The 17,815-nt window shown below is 45.0% G+C and overlaps 1 protein-coding gene across 8 annotated transcripts in view; it reads right to left on the reverse strand.

Moving 5' to 3' along the window:
* mtmr14 (myotubularin related protein 14) overlaps positions 1-17,815 on the reverse strand; it is an 80,553-nt gene that overhangs the window by 46,425 nt on the left and 16,313 nt on the right. For all 8 annotated transcript variants that reach the window (XM_077711758.1, XM_077711756.1, XM_077711757.1 and 5 more), the window contains 4 exons: positions 13,027-13,102; positions 11,988-12,048; positions 11,793-11,915; positions 7,326-7,399 (listed from right to left, as the gene is read on the reverse strand). In XM_077711758.1, coding sequence (XP_077567884.1) covers positions 7,326-7,399; positions 11,793-11,915; positions 11,988-12,048; positions 13,027-13,102 — 334 coding nt within the window. The remainder of the gene's footprint in view (positions 1-7,325; positions 7,400-11,792; positions 11,916-11,987; positions 12,049-13,026; positions 13,103-17,815) is intronic.

A 17,815-nucleotide genomic window follows, 5' to 3' on the forward strand; every position in this document is an offset into this window, starting at 1 on the left:
ACACACACACACACACACACACACACACACACACACACACACACACACACACACACACACACACACACACACACACACACACACACACACACACACACACACACACACACACACACACACACACACACACACACACACACACACACACACACACACACACACACACACACACACACACACACACACACACACACACACACACACACACACACACACACACACACACACACACACACACACACACACACACACACACACACACACACACACACACACACACACACACACACACACACACACACACACACACACACACACACACACACACACACACACACACACACACACACACACACACACACACACACACACACACACACACACACACACACACACACACACACACACACACACACACACACACACACACACACACACACACACACACACACACACACACACACACACACACACACACACACACACACACACACACACACACACACACACACACACACACACACACACACACACACACACACACACACACACACACACACACACACACACACACACACACACACACACACACACACACACACACACACACACACACACACACACACACACACACACACACACACACACACACACACACACACACACACACACACACACACACACACACACACACACACACACACACACACACACACACACACACACACACACACACACACACACACACACACACACACACACACACACACACACACACACACACACACACACACACACACACACACACACACACACACACACACACACACACACACACACACACACACACACACACACACACACACACACACACACACACACACACACACACACACACACACACACACACACACACACACACACACACACACACACACACACACACACACACACACACACACACACACACACACACACACACACACACACACACACACACACACACACACACACACACACACACACACACACACACACACACACACACACACACACACACACACACACACACACACACACACACACACACACACACACACACACACACACACACACACACACACACACACACACACACACACACACACACACACACACACACACACACACACACACACACACACACACACACACACACACACACACACACACACACACACACACACACACACACACACACACACACACACACACACACACACACACACACACACACACACACACACACACACACACACACACACACACACACACACACACACACACACACACACACACACACACACACACACACACACACACACACACACACACACACACACACACACACACACACACACACACACACACACACACACACACACACACACACACACACACACACACACACACACACACACACACACACACACACACACACACACACACACACACACACACACACACACACACACACACACACACACACACACACACACACACACACACACACACACACACACACACACACACACACACACACACACACACACACACACACACACACACACACACACACACACACACACACACACACACACACACACACACACACACACACACACACACACACACACACACACACACACACACACACACACACACACACACACACACACACACACACACACACACACACACACACACACACACACACACACACACACACACACACACACACACACACACACACACACACACACACACACACACACACACACACACACACACACACACACACACACACACACACACACACACACACACACACACACACACACACACACACACACACACACACACACACACACACACACACACACACACACACACACACACACACACACACACACACACACACACACACACACACACACACACACACACACACACACACACACACACACACACACACACACACACACACACACACACACACACACACACACACACACACACACACACACACACACACACACACACACACACACACACACACACACACACACACACACACACACACACACACACACACACACACACACACACACACACACACACACACACACACACACACACACACACACACACACACACACACACACACACACACACACACACACACACACACACACACACACACACACACACACACACACACACACACACACACACACACACACACACACACACACACACACACACACACACACACACACACACACACACACACACACACACACACACACACACACACACACACACACACACACACACACACACACACACACACACACACACACACACACACACACACACACACACACACACACACACACACACACACACACACACACACACACACACACACACACACACACACACACACACACACACACACACACACACACACACACACACACACACACACACACACACACACACACACACACACACACACACACACACACACACACACACACACACACACACACACACACACACACACACACACACACACACACACACACACACACACACACACACACACACACACACACACACACACACACACACACACACACACACACACACACACACACACACACACACACACACACACACACACACACACACACACACACACACACACACACACACACACACACACACACACACACACACACACACACACACACACACACACACACACACACACACACACACACACACACACACACACACACACACACACACACACACACACACACACACACACACACACACACACACACACACACACACACACACACACACACACACACACACACACACACACACACACACACACACACACACACACACACACACACACACACACACACACACACACACACACACACACACACACACACACACACACACACACACACACACACACACACACACACACACACACACACACACACACACACACACACACACACACACACACACACACACACACACACACACACACACACACACACACACACACACACACACACACACACACACACACACACACACACACACACACACACACACACACACACACACACACACACACACACACACACACACACACACACACACACACACACACACACACACACACACACACACACACACACACACACACACACACACACACACACACACACACACACACACACACACACACACACACACACACACACACACACACACACACACACACACACACACACACACACACACACACACACACACACACACACACACACACACACACACACACACACACACACACACACACACACACACACACACACACACACACACACACACACACACACACACACACACACACACACACACACACACACACACACACACACACACACACACACACACACACACACACACACACACACACACACACACACACACACACACACACACACACACACACACACACACACACACACACACACACACACACACACACACACACACACACACACACACACACACACACACACACACACACACACACACACACACACACACACACACACACACACACACACACACACACACACACACACACACACACACACACACACACACACACACACACACACACACACACACACACACACACACACACACACACACACACACACACACACACACACACACACACACACACACACACACACACACACACACACACACACACACACACACACACACACACACACACACACACACACACACACACACACACACACACACACACACACACACACACACACACACACACACACACACACACACACACACACACACACACACACACACACACACACACACACACACACACACACACACACACACACACACACACACACACACACACACACACACACACACACACACACACACACACACACACACACACACACACACACACACACACACACACACACACACACACACACACACACACACACACACACACACACACACACACACACACACACACACACACACACACACACACACACACACACACACACACACACACACACACACACACACACACACACACACACACACACACACACACACACACACACACACACACACACACACACACACACACACACACACACACACACACACACACACACACACACACACACACACACACACACACACACACACACACACACACACACACACACACACACACACACACACACACACACACACACACACACACACACACACACACACACACACACACACACACACACACACACACACACACACACACACACACACACACACACACACACACACACACACACACACACACACACACACACACACACACACACACACACACACACACACACACACACACACACACACACACACACACACACACACACACACACACACACACACACACACACACACACACACACACACACACACACACACACACACACACACACACACACACACACACACACACACACACACACACACACACACACACACACACACACACACACACACACACACACACACACACACACACACACACACACACACACACACACACACACACACACACACACACACACACACACACACACACACACACACACACACACACACACACACACACACACACACACACACACACACACACACACACACACACACACACACACACACACACACACATATATATATATATATGTATGTGTATGTGTTCTCCAAGATGGCGCCGTACAAGCGGGAGCCTGTGGCAGTAGCTCTGCACCAAGGGTGACAGACTCTTATGTTTTTCATCTTTTACAGCCCTTCTTTCTTTTTTTAAATGACATTTTAATATTTTCTAATACATTCCTTTTTACTTTACTTTGTACTTTATACTTTTTACTTTAATGTTTTTACAACTTTCCTTGTTCTGTTAGCCTGGCATTTTTCGGCCACTTCTTTTTTGTTGGGGGGGTGGGGGGGACTAGCCAGCCATGCCTACGCTGTCACACACATGGAACTATCTGTTACAATACGCAGCAGAAGGAGCAACACCTCGGTACCGCCGGAGGTCTGGAGCTGGACAAAAGTGCTGGGAGAAGAGGCAACGCTTCTGACCAACCATTCCATCGTGGGATGGGATGGAAGAGCTGTCGGCCCCTACCAGCAATGGAGTTGAGGTGTTCTGCCCTACTACGGGTTTTTTTTCAGCTTCAGACTACTGAGTAACTGTGCGGATAAGCTTGCAAGAGCGACTCTGAACATTCTCCACCTCGGTCACAGTCTGCTCGTGGAAGACTTCCTGTGTGTGGTTCCAGTTTTTGTCTTTACAAGGTCTTTTTGAGTCCGATTCAGTTACCGCAACCAAAATGGCGCTGTTTAAGCGGCAGCCGGCGGCCACGGTAGCTCTGTCCACTCTTGTTCTTCTTGTGTTTTTGCTGCTTTTATGTTTTAATGATTTGATGATTCCATTTACTTTGTACTTTGTGTTTTTGCTTTCCTGTTCTGTGGGGTTCCAGTTTTTGTCTTTACAAGGTATTTTTGAGTCCGATTCAGTTACTGCAACCAAAATGGCGCTGTTTAAGCGGCAGCCGGCGGCCACGGTAGCTCTGTCCACTCTTGTTCGTTTTGTGTTTTTGCTGCTTTTATGTTTTAATGATTAGATGATTCCATTTACTTTGATTTGCTTTGTACTTTGTGCTTTGCAGTTCTGTCTAATCACCCTCTTGCTACTGCCACAATGTAATTTCCCGAATACGGGATGAATAAAGTTATCCAATCCAATCCAATATATGTCTATGTGTATGTATATATGTGTATGTGTATGTATATATGTATATGTGTATGTATATATGTGTATATGTATGTGTATGTATATATGTCACATACACATACATATGTATATATGTATATATGTGTGTATGTATATATTTGTATGTGTATGTATATATATATATATATATATATATATATATATATATATAAATATATGCGTACACATACACATATATACATACACACACATATATTCATACACATCAGTCACACACCCACACACACTCCCCAGTGGTGGTTCCATTTTTAAAAAGGGGGGACCGGTGGGTGTGTTCCAATTACCGGGGAATCACACTCTTCAGCCTCACACCCTCAGTAGGATCCTCGAGGGTCCCCCAGGCAGTGTTGTGGGGGGTACTCCGGGAGTATGGCGTTCCGGAACCCCTGTTTTGTGGGGTCTGGTCCCTTTATGACCGGTGTCAGAGTCTGGTCCACGTAGCCGGCAGTAAGTCAGATCTGTTTCCAGTGGGGGTTGGAGATCCACCAAGGCTGCCTTATGTCACCAATTCTGTTCATAACTTTTATGAACAGAATATCTAGGACTTGCAACCTAGTTTGAAGTGGTCGGAATGAGAATCAACAACACCAAATCTGAGACCATGGTCCTCAGTCGGAAAAAAAAGTGGTATGCCCTCTCCGGCTCAGGTACCAGGTCCTTACCCACGTGGAGGAGTTTGAGTATCCTTGGAGTATTGTTCACGAGTGAGGAAAGAATGGAGCAGGAGATCGGTGCAGCGCCTGCAGTGACTCTGCACCGTATTGAAGGAGGAGCTGAGCCAAAAAGAAAAGCTCTCTATTTACCGGTTTGTCTACATTCCCACCTTCATCTGTGGTCACGAGCTGTGGGTCGTGACCGAAAGAGAGGGGCCTCAGTGACCCGAGTCCAGGTGAAGGAAAACGGAGCTCTTTGTCTTTAGACATCATAGGAGGTCGATTAAGTCATTCTTTATCTGGGCACTCACCTAGGACCTATTTGCCATGGTTGACCTTTGCTAGTTGCACCAAGCACTAAACAAAACAGCTCCTAGGATCATTGGGATACACAAACCTACCTAGTACATACATGTTTTTTTGGGCAGAATTTGAATACTTATAGATTTCTGTGATTCTTGATCATTAATTTCAGAATACTATTTGCCAAGATTCTATTATTCAATTGGTGTGTAAAAATCAGTCACATGGAAACTGACCCTGGGTGTGCTACTAGCTCTGGATCTGAATTGAGTCCCGCCAAGACGTAGGCAATTTAAACTAACTGATCATGCCAACATCATTTTTTTATATATAAAAAATGATTTTTGCAGTTTTTTTACCTGGATAAGGCACAGAGAGCAAAGAGAAGTCTGCATAGCGTTGGGCTTTGTCTGCCTTCTCCGAGGATGTCACACTGGCGACAAAAGACAAAGATTACATGAATGAAGAGCATTTGATATTTTAATTGAGTAATTGTGCACACGGTGACCTCGAAGGAATTTACGAGTTCATCTTACCTGACACCAGTGTTTTTTAGGGAATAGTAATAAATATTTGTTTAAGTATTTCAGAAGAATTGTACATTTTATCTTTTGCCCTGGCGTATGTTTAAAAGGCTACCATAGGCAAATGAATTATGGGAAGGGTTGTTTGGTCAGCATCACGGCTTCTTCGTATCTCTTTTCCATATATTGCCGCGTTACAACCATACCATTTTCTACAATTAATTGAATGATGTTTACACGTGGTACTGGAACCCTGTATCTTAATTCCACAGTTAACCATTTAATCCTGTAAGTCTCATGTGTTCATTTTCCCAAAAGATCTCTAATAACATTGACACGTTTGAAGGCGAACTATTTATTGCTCAAGGAGTCAAATAAAGTGCGCTGGGTCAATCACCCCAACAACCCTTTACCAAGCAGAGATGTGGTAAATTGACGAAGACTATCTGTATTATAAGCATTATTATACAAGTCATAACCAAAGAAAGGATTTCTCTGATTGGTCAGCAGTCCATTAACTTGTGCCTGTTGTCTGTGAGATGGGGGGGGGGGGGTATTTCAACTCTGCAATCCGCTGATAAAATGGAGCATCTTTGGTGCCTCTTGGTTCTGCCCTTGTACCGTGGCAGGGGACAACCTGGATTGGTGGCTAGCCGGGACACGACACAGGGACTAGCAACAATTTGTGCTCACACTCATACCTAGAGGCAATTTAGAGTGTTTAATCAGGCTCAGATATATAATTTTGGGATGGGGAAGGAAACCTAAGTACCTGAAGAAAACCCACAGAAGCCCATGATGATGCAAACTCCCCATAGGACAATCTGGACCTGCGATCGAACTCTGAGTCTGAGAACTGTGGGGACGACGCGCTAACCACTCCTCCACCAGGCAACCTTTTCCAGACCGAAGAATGCAACTAATGCACTTGGTGATGGAAACACTAATTGTCAGTGAGTAAGTCCTGTAAAGTCACATTTATTTATATACTCTCAATTAAAACAAATACCTCAAAGGCTTTCACACACCGGTCCACTTCAGGTGTAGAAGTACAGTCGCTTGTCCAATCCTTCCCCCAGTTGACACTCACCAGTTCGCGTATAGAGCAAACAGGTCCACTGAGGATGCTATCGCCGTGGCTCTACACACAGCACTGAGCCACCTGGAGCACCATGGGAACTATGTGAGGATGCTTTTCATTGACTATAGCTCAGCGTTCAACACTAGAATACCGGACATTCTGGCTGACAAACTCTCCCACCTTGGACTATCCTCTTCCATGTGCTGCTGGATTAAAAACTTTTTAACCAACCATCCACAAACTGGTAGACCTGGTCCCCACCTCTCTTCCTCCATCACATTGAGCACTGGCTCCCCTCAAGGCTGTGTACAGAGTCCTCTACTATACTCCCTGTACACATACGACTGTACACAATCCCACCAGTCTAACTCCATCATCAAATTTGCCGATGACACCACTGTGGTCGGACTCATCTCAGGCGGGGATGAGTCGGCTTACAGAGACGAGGTCGACAAACTGTCTCTTTGGGGCTCGGCAAACAATCTTACACTAAATGCCACAAAGACTAAAGAAATAATCCTGGACTTTCGCAAGCACAGCACAGACCTGGCCCCACTCCTCATAAATGGAGTATGCGTAGACAGGGTCCAGTGTGAAATATGAAATGCATTCTTTTAGATTCTTTCATAACCTACCATGCTTTCTTCAGCAACCAGAATAAAATTTTACTGACACCTATGGGTCAAGGCCCGTTATCTACTTTTATATACATCATGTTCCCTTTTTCTTTGTATTCCCGCCTTAAGTTTTTCACCACATACTTTGGTGTCATGTGATCTTGTTGTCAATAAAGCCCTCTGATGCGGAAGTGGAGTGGGATTTGGCACGAAGAAGACTACTAGGGACGCATAGACCTAGCTCTGCCTGGCCTACCCCCTCCCTTTCCTCTTCCAAGAGAGGGGGGACACGACGACAAGACAATGGAGCAAGCGTGCGCCGTCCATCTTGCTTTGACGTGCTTTTTCCACCTTCTACGGCCAAAGGAGTGAAAAACTCATCTGTTTTGGATGCTTTCTTTTGTTCAACGTTATTTAAATACAGCAGTTCAGACATCCAGTCCCTAAAATTTCTGGAGGTCCACATCACGGAAGAGCTCTCGTCTACCAACACCTGAAGAAGGCCCAGAAAAGACTCCATTTCCTGAGGGTACTCAGGAGGAACAACCAAGACTCTAAGCTTCTGGTAACCTTCTATAGAGCCACTGTGGAGAGCATCCTGGAATACTACATTATAGTGTGGTACGCTGGAAGCACGGCAGCAGACAGAAAGGATATGCAAAGAGTGATCAACACCGTCCAGATGATCATCGGCTGCTTTCTGCCCTCACTGAATGACATTGCCAGCCCTTGCTACTTCAGCATTGTCAGGGATCTATACCATCCTGGTCACAACCTGTTCCAGCTGCTGCTTTCTGGCAGACACTACAGGTCTCACAAAGCACGGACAAATAGACTTAGAAACTGTTTTTCCCCCCAGCCATCAGGACTATGAACTTGTGTTAGCACGACACACGCTTTTGCGCAATAACTTCGAAGAAGATCTTCCCCTATAAGTTCAGCACGGCGATGCTTCTAAGTTGGCCTATTTTTTGAAATTCCTTTCCTTCAGGATGAAGACCGCTACAGCTCTTTGCCACTCCGATGGAATGAGCAGCTTCTTCAAGGGCAGTTCTCATTAGGTCCCGGAGTAGCTCAAATACCTTAGGGCAATTTTTATACAATTTGTAGGTCACTGATGAAGACCTTGCCTTCTTCACTGCTTGCCTAACTTCGCTGAACTTGGGGGGTATGATGTTAAACTCGAACGTCGGTGGAGAGGGGTAGGTACCCTTGGCGTTCCTTGTCGTATGTCTCTTCGATGATCGCTGGACTTCCTTCTGATGTGCTGTTACATTAGCTCCCTGGTGGTCTCGAGCGTACCGCACTACTCCTCTGGCGTGATTGAAGGAGTCCTTGTATAAGCTGGCTCGCTCTTTCAGTCTTCAGTTTGCTACGCTTGCGCAAGCGTTCAGCTCTGCAAACCCTGGATAGTCTTTGCCTGACCTGCTCCCACAGGACTTTCAGGGCCTTTCTCTCTACATGTATACATGCAGGAATTGGCATTCATATAAGGCAGACAATTGGACTTGAGTCATAGAGACTCGGATTCGAGTCGATTCGCACATTTGTTGACTTCCAAATGCAACTTCCAATCCAACCTACAAAAAGCAGTGATGCAATACTGAGGCCACCAAACCGGACCCCCTCAACGCCACGGCTGCGCCCCTATATTCTGTCTATAAAAGTGATGAATAGAATTGGCAAAATAGGGCAGCCTTGGCGGAGTCCAACCCCAGCTGGAAACGGATCTGACTTACTGCCGGCTACGCGGACCAGATTCTGACACTAAGGATTTAAAAATGTAAATTAAATTATAGAATTGTGTTCATACTTGTAGTTTGTTTTACCAGGTTTCCATACAATGTGTTGTGAATAAATGTGTTGTCATGGTGACAAATGTGCAGCATTAGCCAGTTACCAGTACCAGTGCAATCCTTTGTCGGAGCCGAGAAAAAGTGAAAAAAATGTTTACAACAATTTCTACTCACAAATTATGGGTGTGTGTTATACACAGGTGCGCATTAAACTCAAATAAATACGGTGACTCTTAATGTTTCGTACCTTTGATATATTATTCGAGTTTGGAAAAATCATTCAAAACATTTTGTAAACTAAAGGATTAGTAAGTAGTGGTACTACTGTATGGCCCACAAAAATGTGTTATTGCGCTAGGACTCCTCTCACCCATCGTCACCCATCCATCGTCACCCATCCATCGTCACCCATCCATCGTCACCCATCCATCTTCACCCATCCATCGTCACCCATCCATCGTCACCCATCCATTGTCACCCATCCATCGTCACCCATCCATCGTCACCCATCCATCGTCACCCATCCATCGTCACCCATCCATCGTCACCCATCCATCGTCACCCATCCCTCATCATTTCTTTTTTTATTATTTTATATTCGAGAAGTGAGTTGGTTTACACACTTGCTCTAAAGTTTATAAATTGCATTTGTTTCTTGTTAGAAAATGAAAAGTTTTGATTACTTGTTACCACAGGGGTTGGTTGTCACACTAACAAGTCTACAGAAATTAGTCTGTAACATACAACATATACTGTCAATAAACATCACGACAAGTGGAGATGTAGTAAATTACATATTTTTGCTTACTTTAGGCCAAACTTAACCTTTTTCTTCTCCACCATAAGGTCACAGATGTAGCGAACTGACAGGTACCGGAGGAGCTTAATGTCGTGGCCTCGTACTTTGTCAAAAAGCTGTGAGTCCCCATTTCTGAGGTGAAGATAAGAAAAAGATATGGAGCTTATCACTGTTACAAAACTTGAGTCTGACAATCTAGGTTACCTGACTACGCATTCATCCTCTGGAAGTTCTTCTGAGTCTCTCCCTGTATCATCACTGCCCACTAAAGAATACAAATGTAGTGGATATATTATGAGGCAGAGCATCTTTAACTTCAATGTGCTATAATAAAGACCTTTTTCTTGACTTTACCAAATCCTTTTTTTTTTTACAAAGAGAGTTCTTAGGAGAAGCAAATTTAAGAAAATACTTGTTCGGGTTTAGTCTTACATTATTATATATTTGCACACTATGATGAACGCTTTGCTTTAGTTAGCTTATTAACATAGAAAAAACTTCAAGTCATTTTGGTACATCTGCTTGCAACGGAGTAAATGCTTCGCTCCATAGTTAGACCAAACAACAGGAAGGTCAAATTCTATTGGACTGCTGGAATGCGGACAAGAACATTCGGCTCTACATGACCTTCGTTTGTTTTGAGAGCGAAGACGTCTATTGTAGCTAACCTTAGTTACAATAGACGTCTTGACTACTGACTTCTCACTCCTGTTTTCCCACCCCTCCCTTGGAGCTGAGGCGTCCATTGTAATTAGGGTCCTTGAAGCAAATATACAAGAAAAATATGCGTGTGACGATAGAACGAACCTGGACCGTGACTTTTAAGGTTCGATTCTCTCTTGCAAGAAAACCCAGAAGATTGTCTTGTCTCTTTATTTGTGCGTGCATTTAGGAATGCCTATTGTTGAACATAACATTACTTAATTACTATTGATATGCCAAAAGCCCATGGAGAAACTAAATTTGCAAATGCTAATGAAATTTAAAAAAGTCAACATCACGAATGAAATTGTTTTCATGTTTGTGTTTCCTCCCACATCCCCAAAGCACACATTTTGAATAATCTCCATAGGTGTGAAAATGAATTTGCTCGGTTGCTTGTCTGCATGCCCTGCTGGCAGCCAGAGTGAACATAGAGCTAAAATAGGCTCCAACATTCTTGTGACCCTTGTAAGCATAAGCGTTATGGACGATGAATGAATTTATAAATGTGTTTGCTTGACTGCAAGAGTCTGTGCTGTACCAGAGAAGATGTAATTATAGCCTGTGCGTCCATAGAGCTCGCCCCAGCCTGCCAGAGTGGATGACCGACAAATGTGCTACAGGGAGGGAGAAAAGGCAAGGTAGTTATTTAAAAAGCAATAAAAAAAATAATCCAAACATGACCCAATATTAAGTTACCTAATTTTTCATTCTTAGTCATTTGACCTGAGCGTCATCCGTATCAGATATATGTATATCCATAACGTCTGCACTATGAACGCTCATCCATACACATACAAACTGTACCGTACTGATTTGTGAGTGTGTATGCGAGCGAGTAAGGTGAGTGAGCGAGTGAGCGAGCGAGCGAGGGAGCGGGCGAGCGGGGTGAGCGGGCGAGCGAGGCGAGCGGGCGAGCGAGGCGAGCGGGTGAGCGGGGTGAGCGGAGTGAGCGGAGTGAGCGAGTGAGTGAAGGTATTTAATGCAGTCGACAACAAAATATTTTTTCACTGAAGTCTGATCAAAAGCAGTGTCTGATATGCCAAGATACTGTCTTTTTTTACGGACGCATTTTTGGCCATGCAGTCTCTGAAGGGAATAACGTGTGGAGAGTATCTGTCCAACCATGTGTCTGCTGTCAGATCCCTTTGATACTTGCGTTTTTTATGTGCACTTTCTGTTTAATAAATTATATTTTTTTTCTAGATTGACTCCTCCATTTCCTGAGTTGTGAATCCACCCTGAATCGGTTTACCGATTTTTAACAGTTTCTCTGATTTTGACAACATTAAAACATCACTTCAGATGGTGTCCTGTCCCCTGGCACAAGATCCCGAAAGGGCACCACAAGAGGTGGAATCGGTATGGATCGATCTTCAGTCAGACTCCCTCATAGGAGAAGTACAACTCTCTAAAGCTGAATGGCTTTTATGCTACACTCACAAAGCTATGTTCCCAAACCTCTGGAAGACAGCACGGAAGATTTGACTTTCTTTGGTTCGACCTACATCTGTGAGCAGACCCAACCCTAACCCATTTGTTATATTCTGTTACTGTTGATTCTTAAGCTCCAGACTACTGAGGGACTGTGCAGATAAGCCTGGAAGAGTGAATCTGCATATTTTCAGCATCTATCTCAGTCTGCATAAGTTCCCCACCTTGTCTTCCTTGTGTGTGGTTCCAGTTTATCCAACTCTACAATGACTTTTTTTGTGTCTGTATCTGTTCTTGCTACTGCAACCGCTCCGCTCAAGTGGCAGCCAGTAGCGGTAGCTCCATTCGCTCTTGCTCGTTTTGCTTCTTTTTTATTGCATTTTAATATTTCTTAATACTTTTGCATATACTTTGCTTTGTACTTCGTGCTTTTAGCTTTGTTGTTCTGCAACCTTTGCAACTCGACCACACCTGTCTCGTGGTTTTTTGTACTAGTTCAAGATGTCCTTGGAGCCATTCAGCCGTGCCTCTGCTGTCATGCACGCAGTGGATGATAGTGCCGGGAGAAGAGGCAACGCTCGAGACCGAACATTCCATCATTGTTATGCGAGTGTGAGATCTCTCCCCGGTCAGATGGAGGAGCTGCCGGTGCTTACTGGACTGCTTGTGTGCTATGAAGCTTTGAAGCATCCCACCGGCCTCTTCACTGCCACTGATCAGGTGATTGGACAGTTTAGGATGGATCTAGGCAAGGAAGATGATCTTTAAAACCTCCAGACTACGAGGGACTGTGAGGTAACCTCAGTCTCAGTCTGCAGAAGGTCCCCGCCTTGTGGACTTCCTGTGTGTGGTTCCAGTTATTTACCTATGTCTACAATGTCTTGTGTGTCTGTCTTGCTACTGCAACCAAGGATATTTTTCGAATATAAAGTTTGAGTCGAATCTGTTTATTAAATATTACAGCTGTAAATAAGCATGTCAAAAGACTGATGTATCAATGTCTAAATATAATATATGTTTGAAAACCTCTGCCATTTTCACTGCCATTTTTAACTTGATATACATTTTTAATAGCAACAAATCGCGAAGCAGTGAATTTGCAATAGGTGAAGCCGCAATATTCGACGGAAGACTGTAGTGATCAATACGTGGATCGTTAGCTACTATAGCCAATCCTCAACTTCGACTTGACAGATCGCATGGTAGTAAGATTTGATCCACTGATTACATTTTTGTAAAATTATATGGGCTTGTCCTGCCAAATAGCGCCATTGTTGGTCTAAGAATGGTTACTACATGGCTACACTCTGTTGAATCATTCAGTGTTTCAAAGAATATCAGCATACATAATGTACTTACTAGCATATAAGCCGCTTTTGTTGGACAAAAAAAATGAGTGAATCAAGGGTACACCTTACAGTGTCAATTTAAAGACTGTTTTCTTTCGTTGAATAGTTTTTAATGTTGAAAGTAAATTTGAAAATACATTTTCACCTTCAATTGTGTCTTTTTGCTTACATTTCAATCCCCAGGTTTGATAAATCACATTGCATGCTCCTGGCCCCTCTGTCAAATTTTAGTATGCATTCTGGCCTGCAAGTCAAAATGGTTGCCCAACCCTGAGATAGACATTACTTTTTTAAAATTAAATAATTTGATATTTTGCATCTACAAAGACAGGCATATTAACTTCCTTGTGATATACACCCGAATAATGTGCTTTTGATTTATATGTATATCAGAAATATCACGTCATGATTTTTCTTAAGATTTTCTCTTCAAATTAACATATTTGTACTCCCTATTAAAACCCTGAATATGGACGTGATAAATTTGATTCAGAGGGCGGCATATACGCGAGAAATTGTATAAATTCAGCAATTTTAAGGCAAATGTAAGGCAATTTTAAGGGTGCGGCTTATATGCGCGGGTGGCTAATATGCGAGTACATACGTACGTGTTAAGCTTGTTCAGGGACTTGGGCGAAAAAACAAGGTAGATCGTGTTATGGCTTCTTGAAAAGTAGAACTTGGAGCAAAAAGGTTTGAGCCACCATGGTCTAGATGCCTTTTTAGAAGTTGTACACCAATGACACTACTGGGAAAATGTTTTTCACACCTGGATTTGTGGATGCTCTGCCATTCAACCTTGCAGATCCTCTCCAGTTCCATCAGGCATGATTGTGAACATCGGTAGACTGCCATTTTCAGGTCTCTACAGAAATGCTCAATTGGTTTTAACTGGGTTTAGGTCAAAGCTGGCTGGCTGGCTGGGCCAGTCAAGAACGGTCACTGAGTTGTTCTGAAGCCACCCCTATTTTTTCCTTTTGTGTTATTTTAATCTTAAACACCTTTGGGTCATTGTCCTATTGAAAGGTGAACCTTTGAGCAAGTCTAATGTCCTTTGCTCTCTGGACTTTCTTCCAACATACTAACTCTCTTTTTCCTTCAACTGCAAGTATTTGTCCTGTTCATCAAGGCTCTCCTCCGACGATTGCTCAGCTTGGCTTGATTGCCAGGTCGTGGAAGATTTGTGGTCATCGGAAAAATGAGGAACCTTGAGTACGACAGAAATTCTTTTGTAACCTTGGCCAGATCTGTGCCTTGACACAATTCTATCTTTGAGTTCATTTGACAGTTGCATTGAGCTCTTGGTTCTCATTTTTTCAGACACGCACTGCGAGTGGTAAATCCTTTGTGCGCCTTTCCTATCAAATCCAATCAGTTTAATTAAACAAAGATGGACGCCAATATCATAGGGCGCCGTTCAAAGCGGCTGCTTGTTGCAATAGCTCCCTAAACCCTCACTCGAATTCTGTGTTTGTACAGCTTTTTTTACGGATTTTTATCCTTTATTTTATGTTCTTATTGTCTCTTAAGACTTTAGTTGTTACTTCACTTTATATATTATATTCGATACTTTAATGTTTTGGGACTTTACTTTCAAGACTCTACTCCAAGACTCAAGCTGTGCGAGAGGCAGTCTTTGATCTACTAGTTTAGTCCATCTTTTCAAATTCAAATTTCAAAATTTTGGAGAGTATTTTGACCCACCCAGCCATGCCTATGCTGCTTTACACGAAGGATCAACTGTTAGCGCTACGCAACACCGGGATTCCCCTGGACTTGGACCTCCCCGCAGAGTTAAAGAGGAAGAGAAGAGGATGCAGAGCCGGACGAAAATGTCAGGAGAAAAAGCGACGCTTCAGACTCAGCATTCCATCTATTATTATGGGGAACGTAAGATCTCTCCCCAACAAGATGGAAGAGCTAACGGCGCTGACCAAACAACAAGGGCAATATCGGAGCGCCTGCATTATCTGCTTCACGGAGACCTGGCTGGATGAGCGAATACCAGACTCTCTCATCTCCTTGGATGGCCTTCAGCTGGTGAGGGCGGACAGGGACGCTGAGGAGAGCGGTAGGAAGAAAGGTGGGGGACTAGCTGTCTTTATTAACAGTAGATGGTGCAGTCCTGGGCATATTACTGTGAAGGAGCAATTTTACACTCGAGATATCGAGCTAGTAGCTGTTAGCATCAGGCCGTTTTACATCCCCCGGGAGTTCTCGCACGCCATCATAATAACTGTGTATATACCTCCTTCGGCCGATGCAGCAGTGGCTCGTGAGCTGCTCCACACTACTCTGTCCCGGCTACAGACGTCACACCCCCAGTCTCTCCTTCTTATCTCCGGTGATTTTAACCATGCTCCCTTGACTTCAACTCTCCCCACCTTCACTCAGTATGTGAAGTGCTGCACCAGGGAACAAAAAACTCTGGACCTGCTGTATGCCAACACAAAGGAGGCATACAGCTCAGCCCCCCTTCCCCCACTGGGCCGCTCAGACCACAACCTGGTCCATCTGATCCCCACCTACATCCCTACGGTGAGGAAA

This window comes from Stigmatopora nigra, unplaced genomic scaffold (assembly GCF_051989575.1).
Source record: "Stigmatopora nigra isolate UIUO_SnigA unplaced genomic scaffold, RoL_Snig_1.1 HiC_scaffold_29, whole genome shotgun sequence".
NCBI classification, from domain to species: domain Eukaryota; kingdom Metazoa; phylum Chordata; class Actinopteri; order Syngnathiformes; family Syngnathidae; genus Stigmatopora; species Stigmatopora nigra.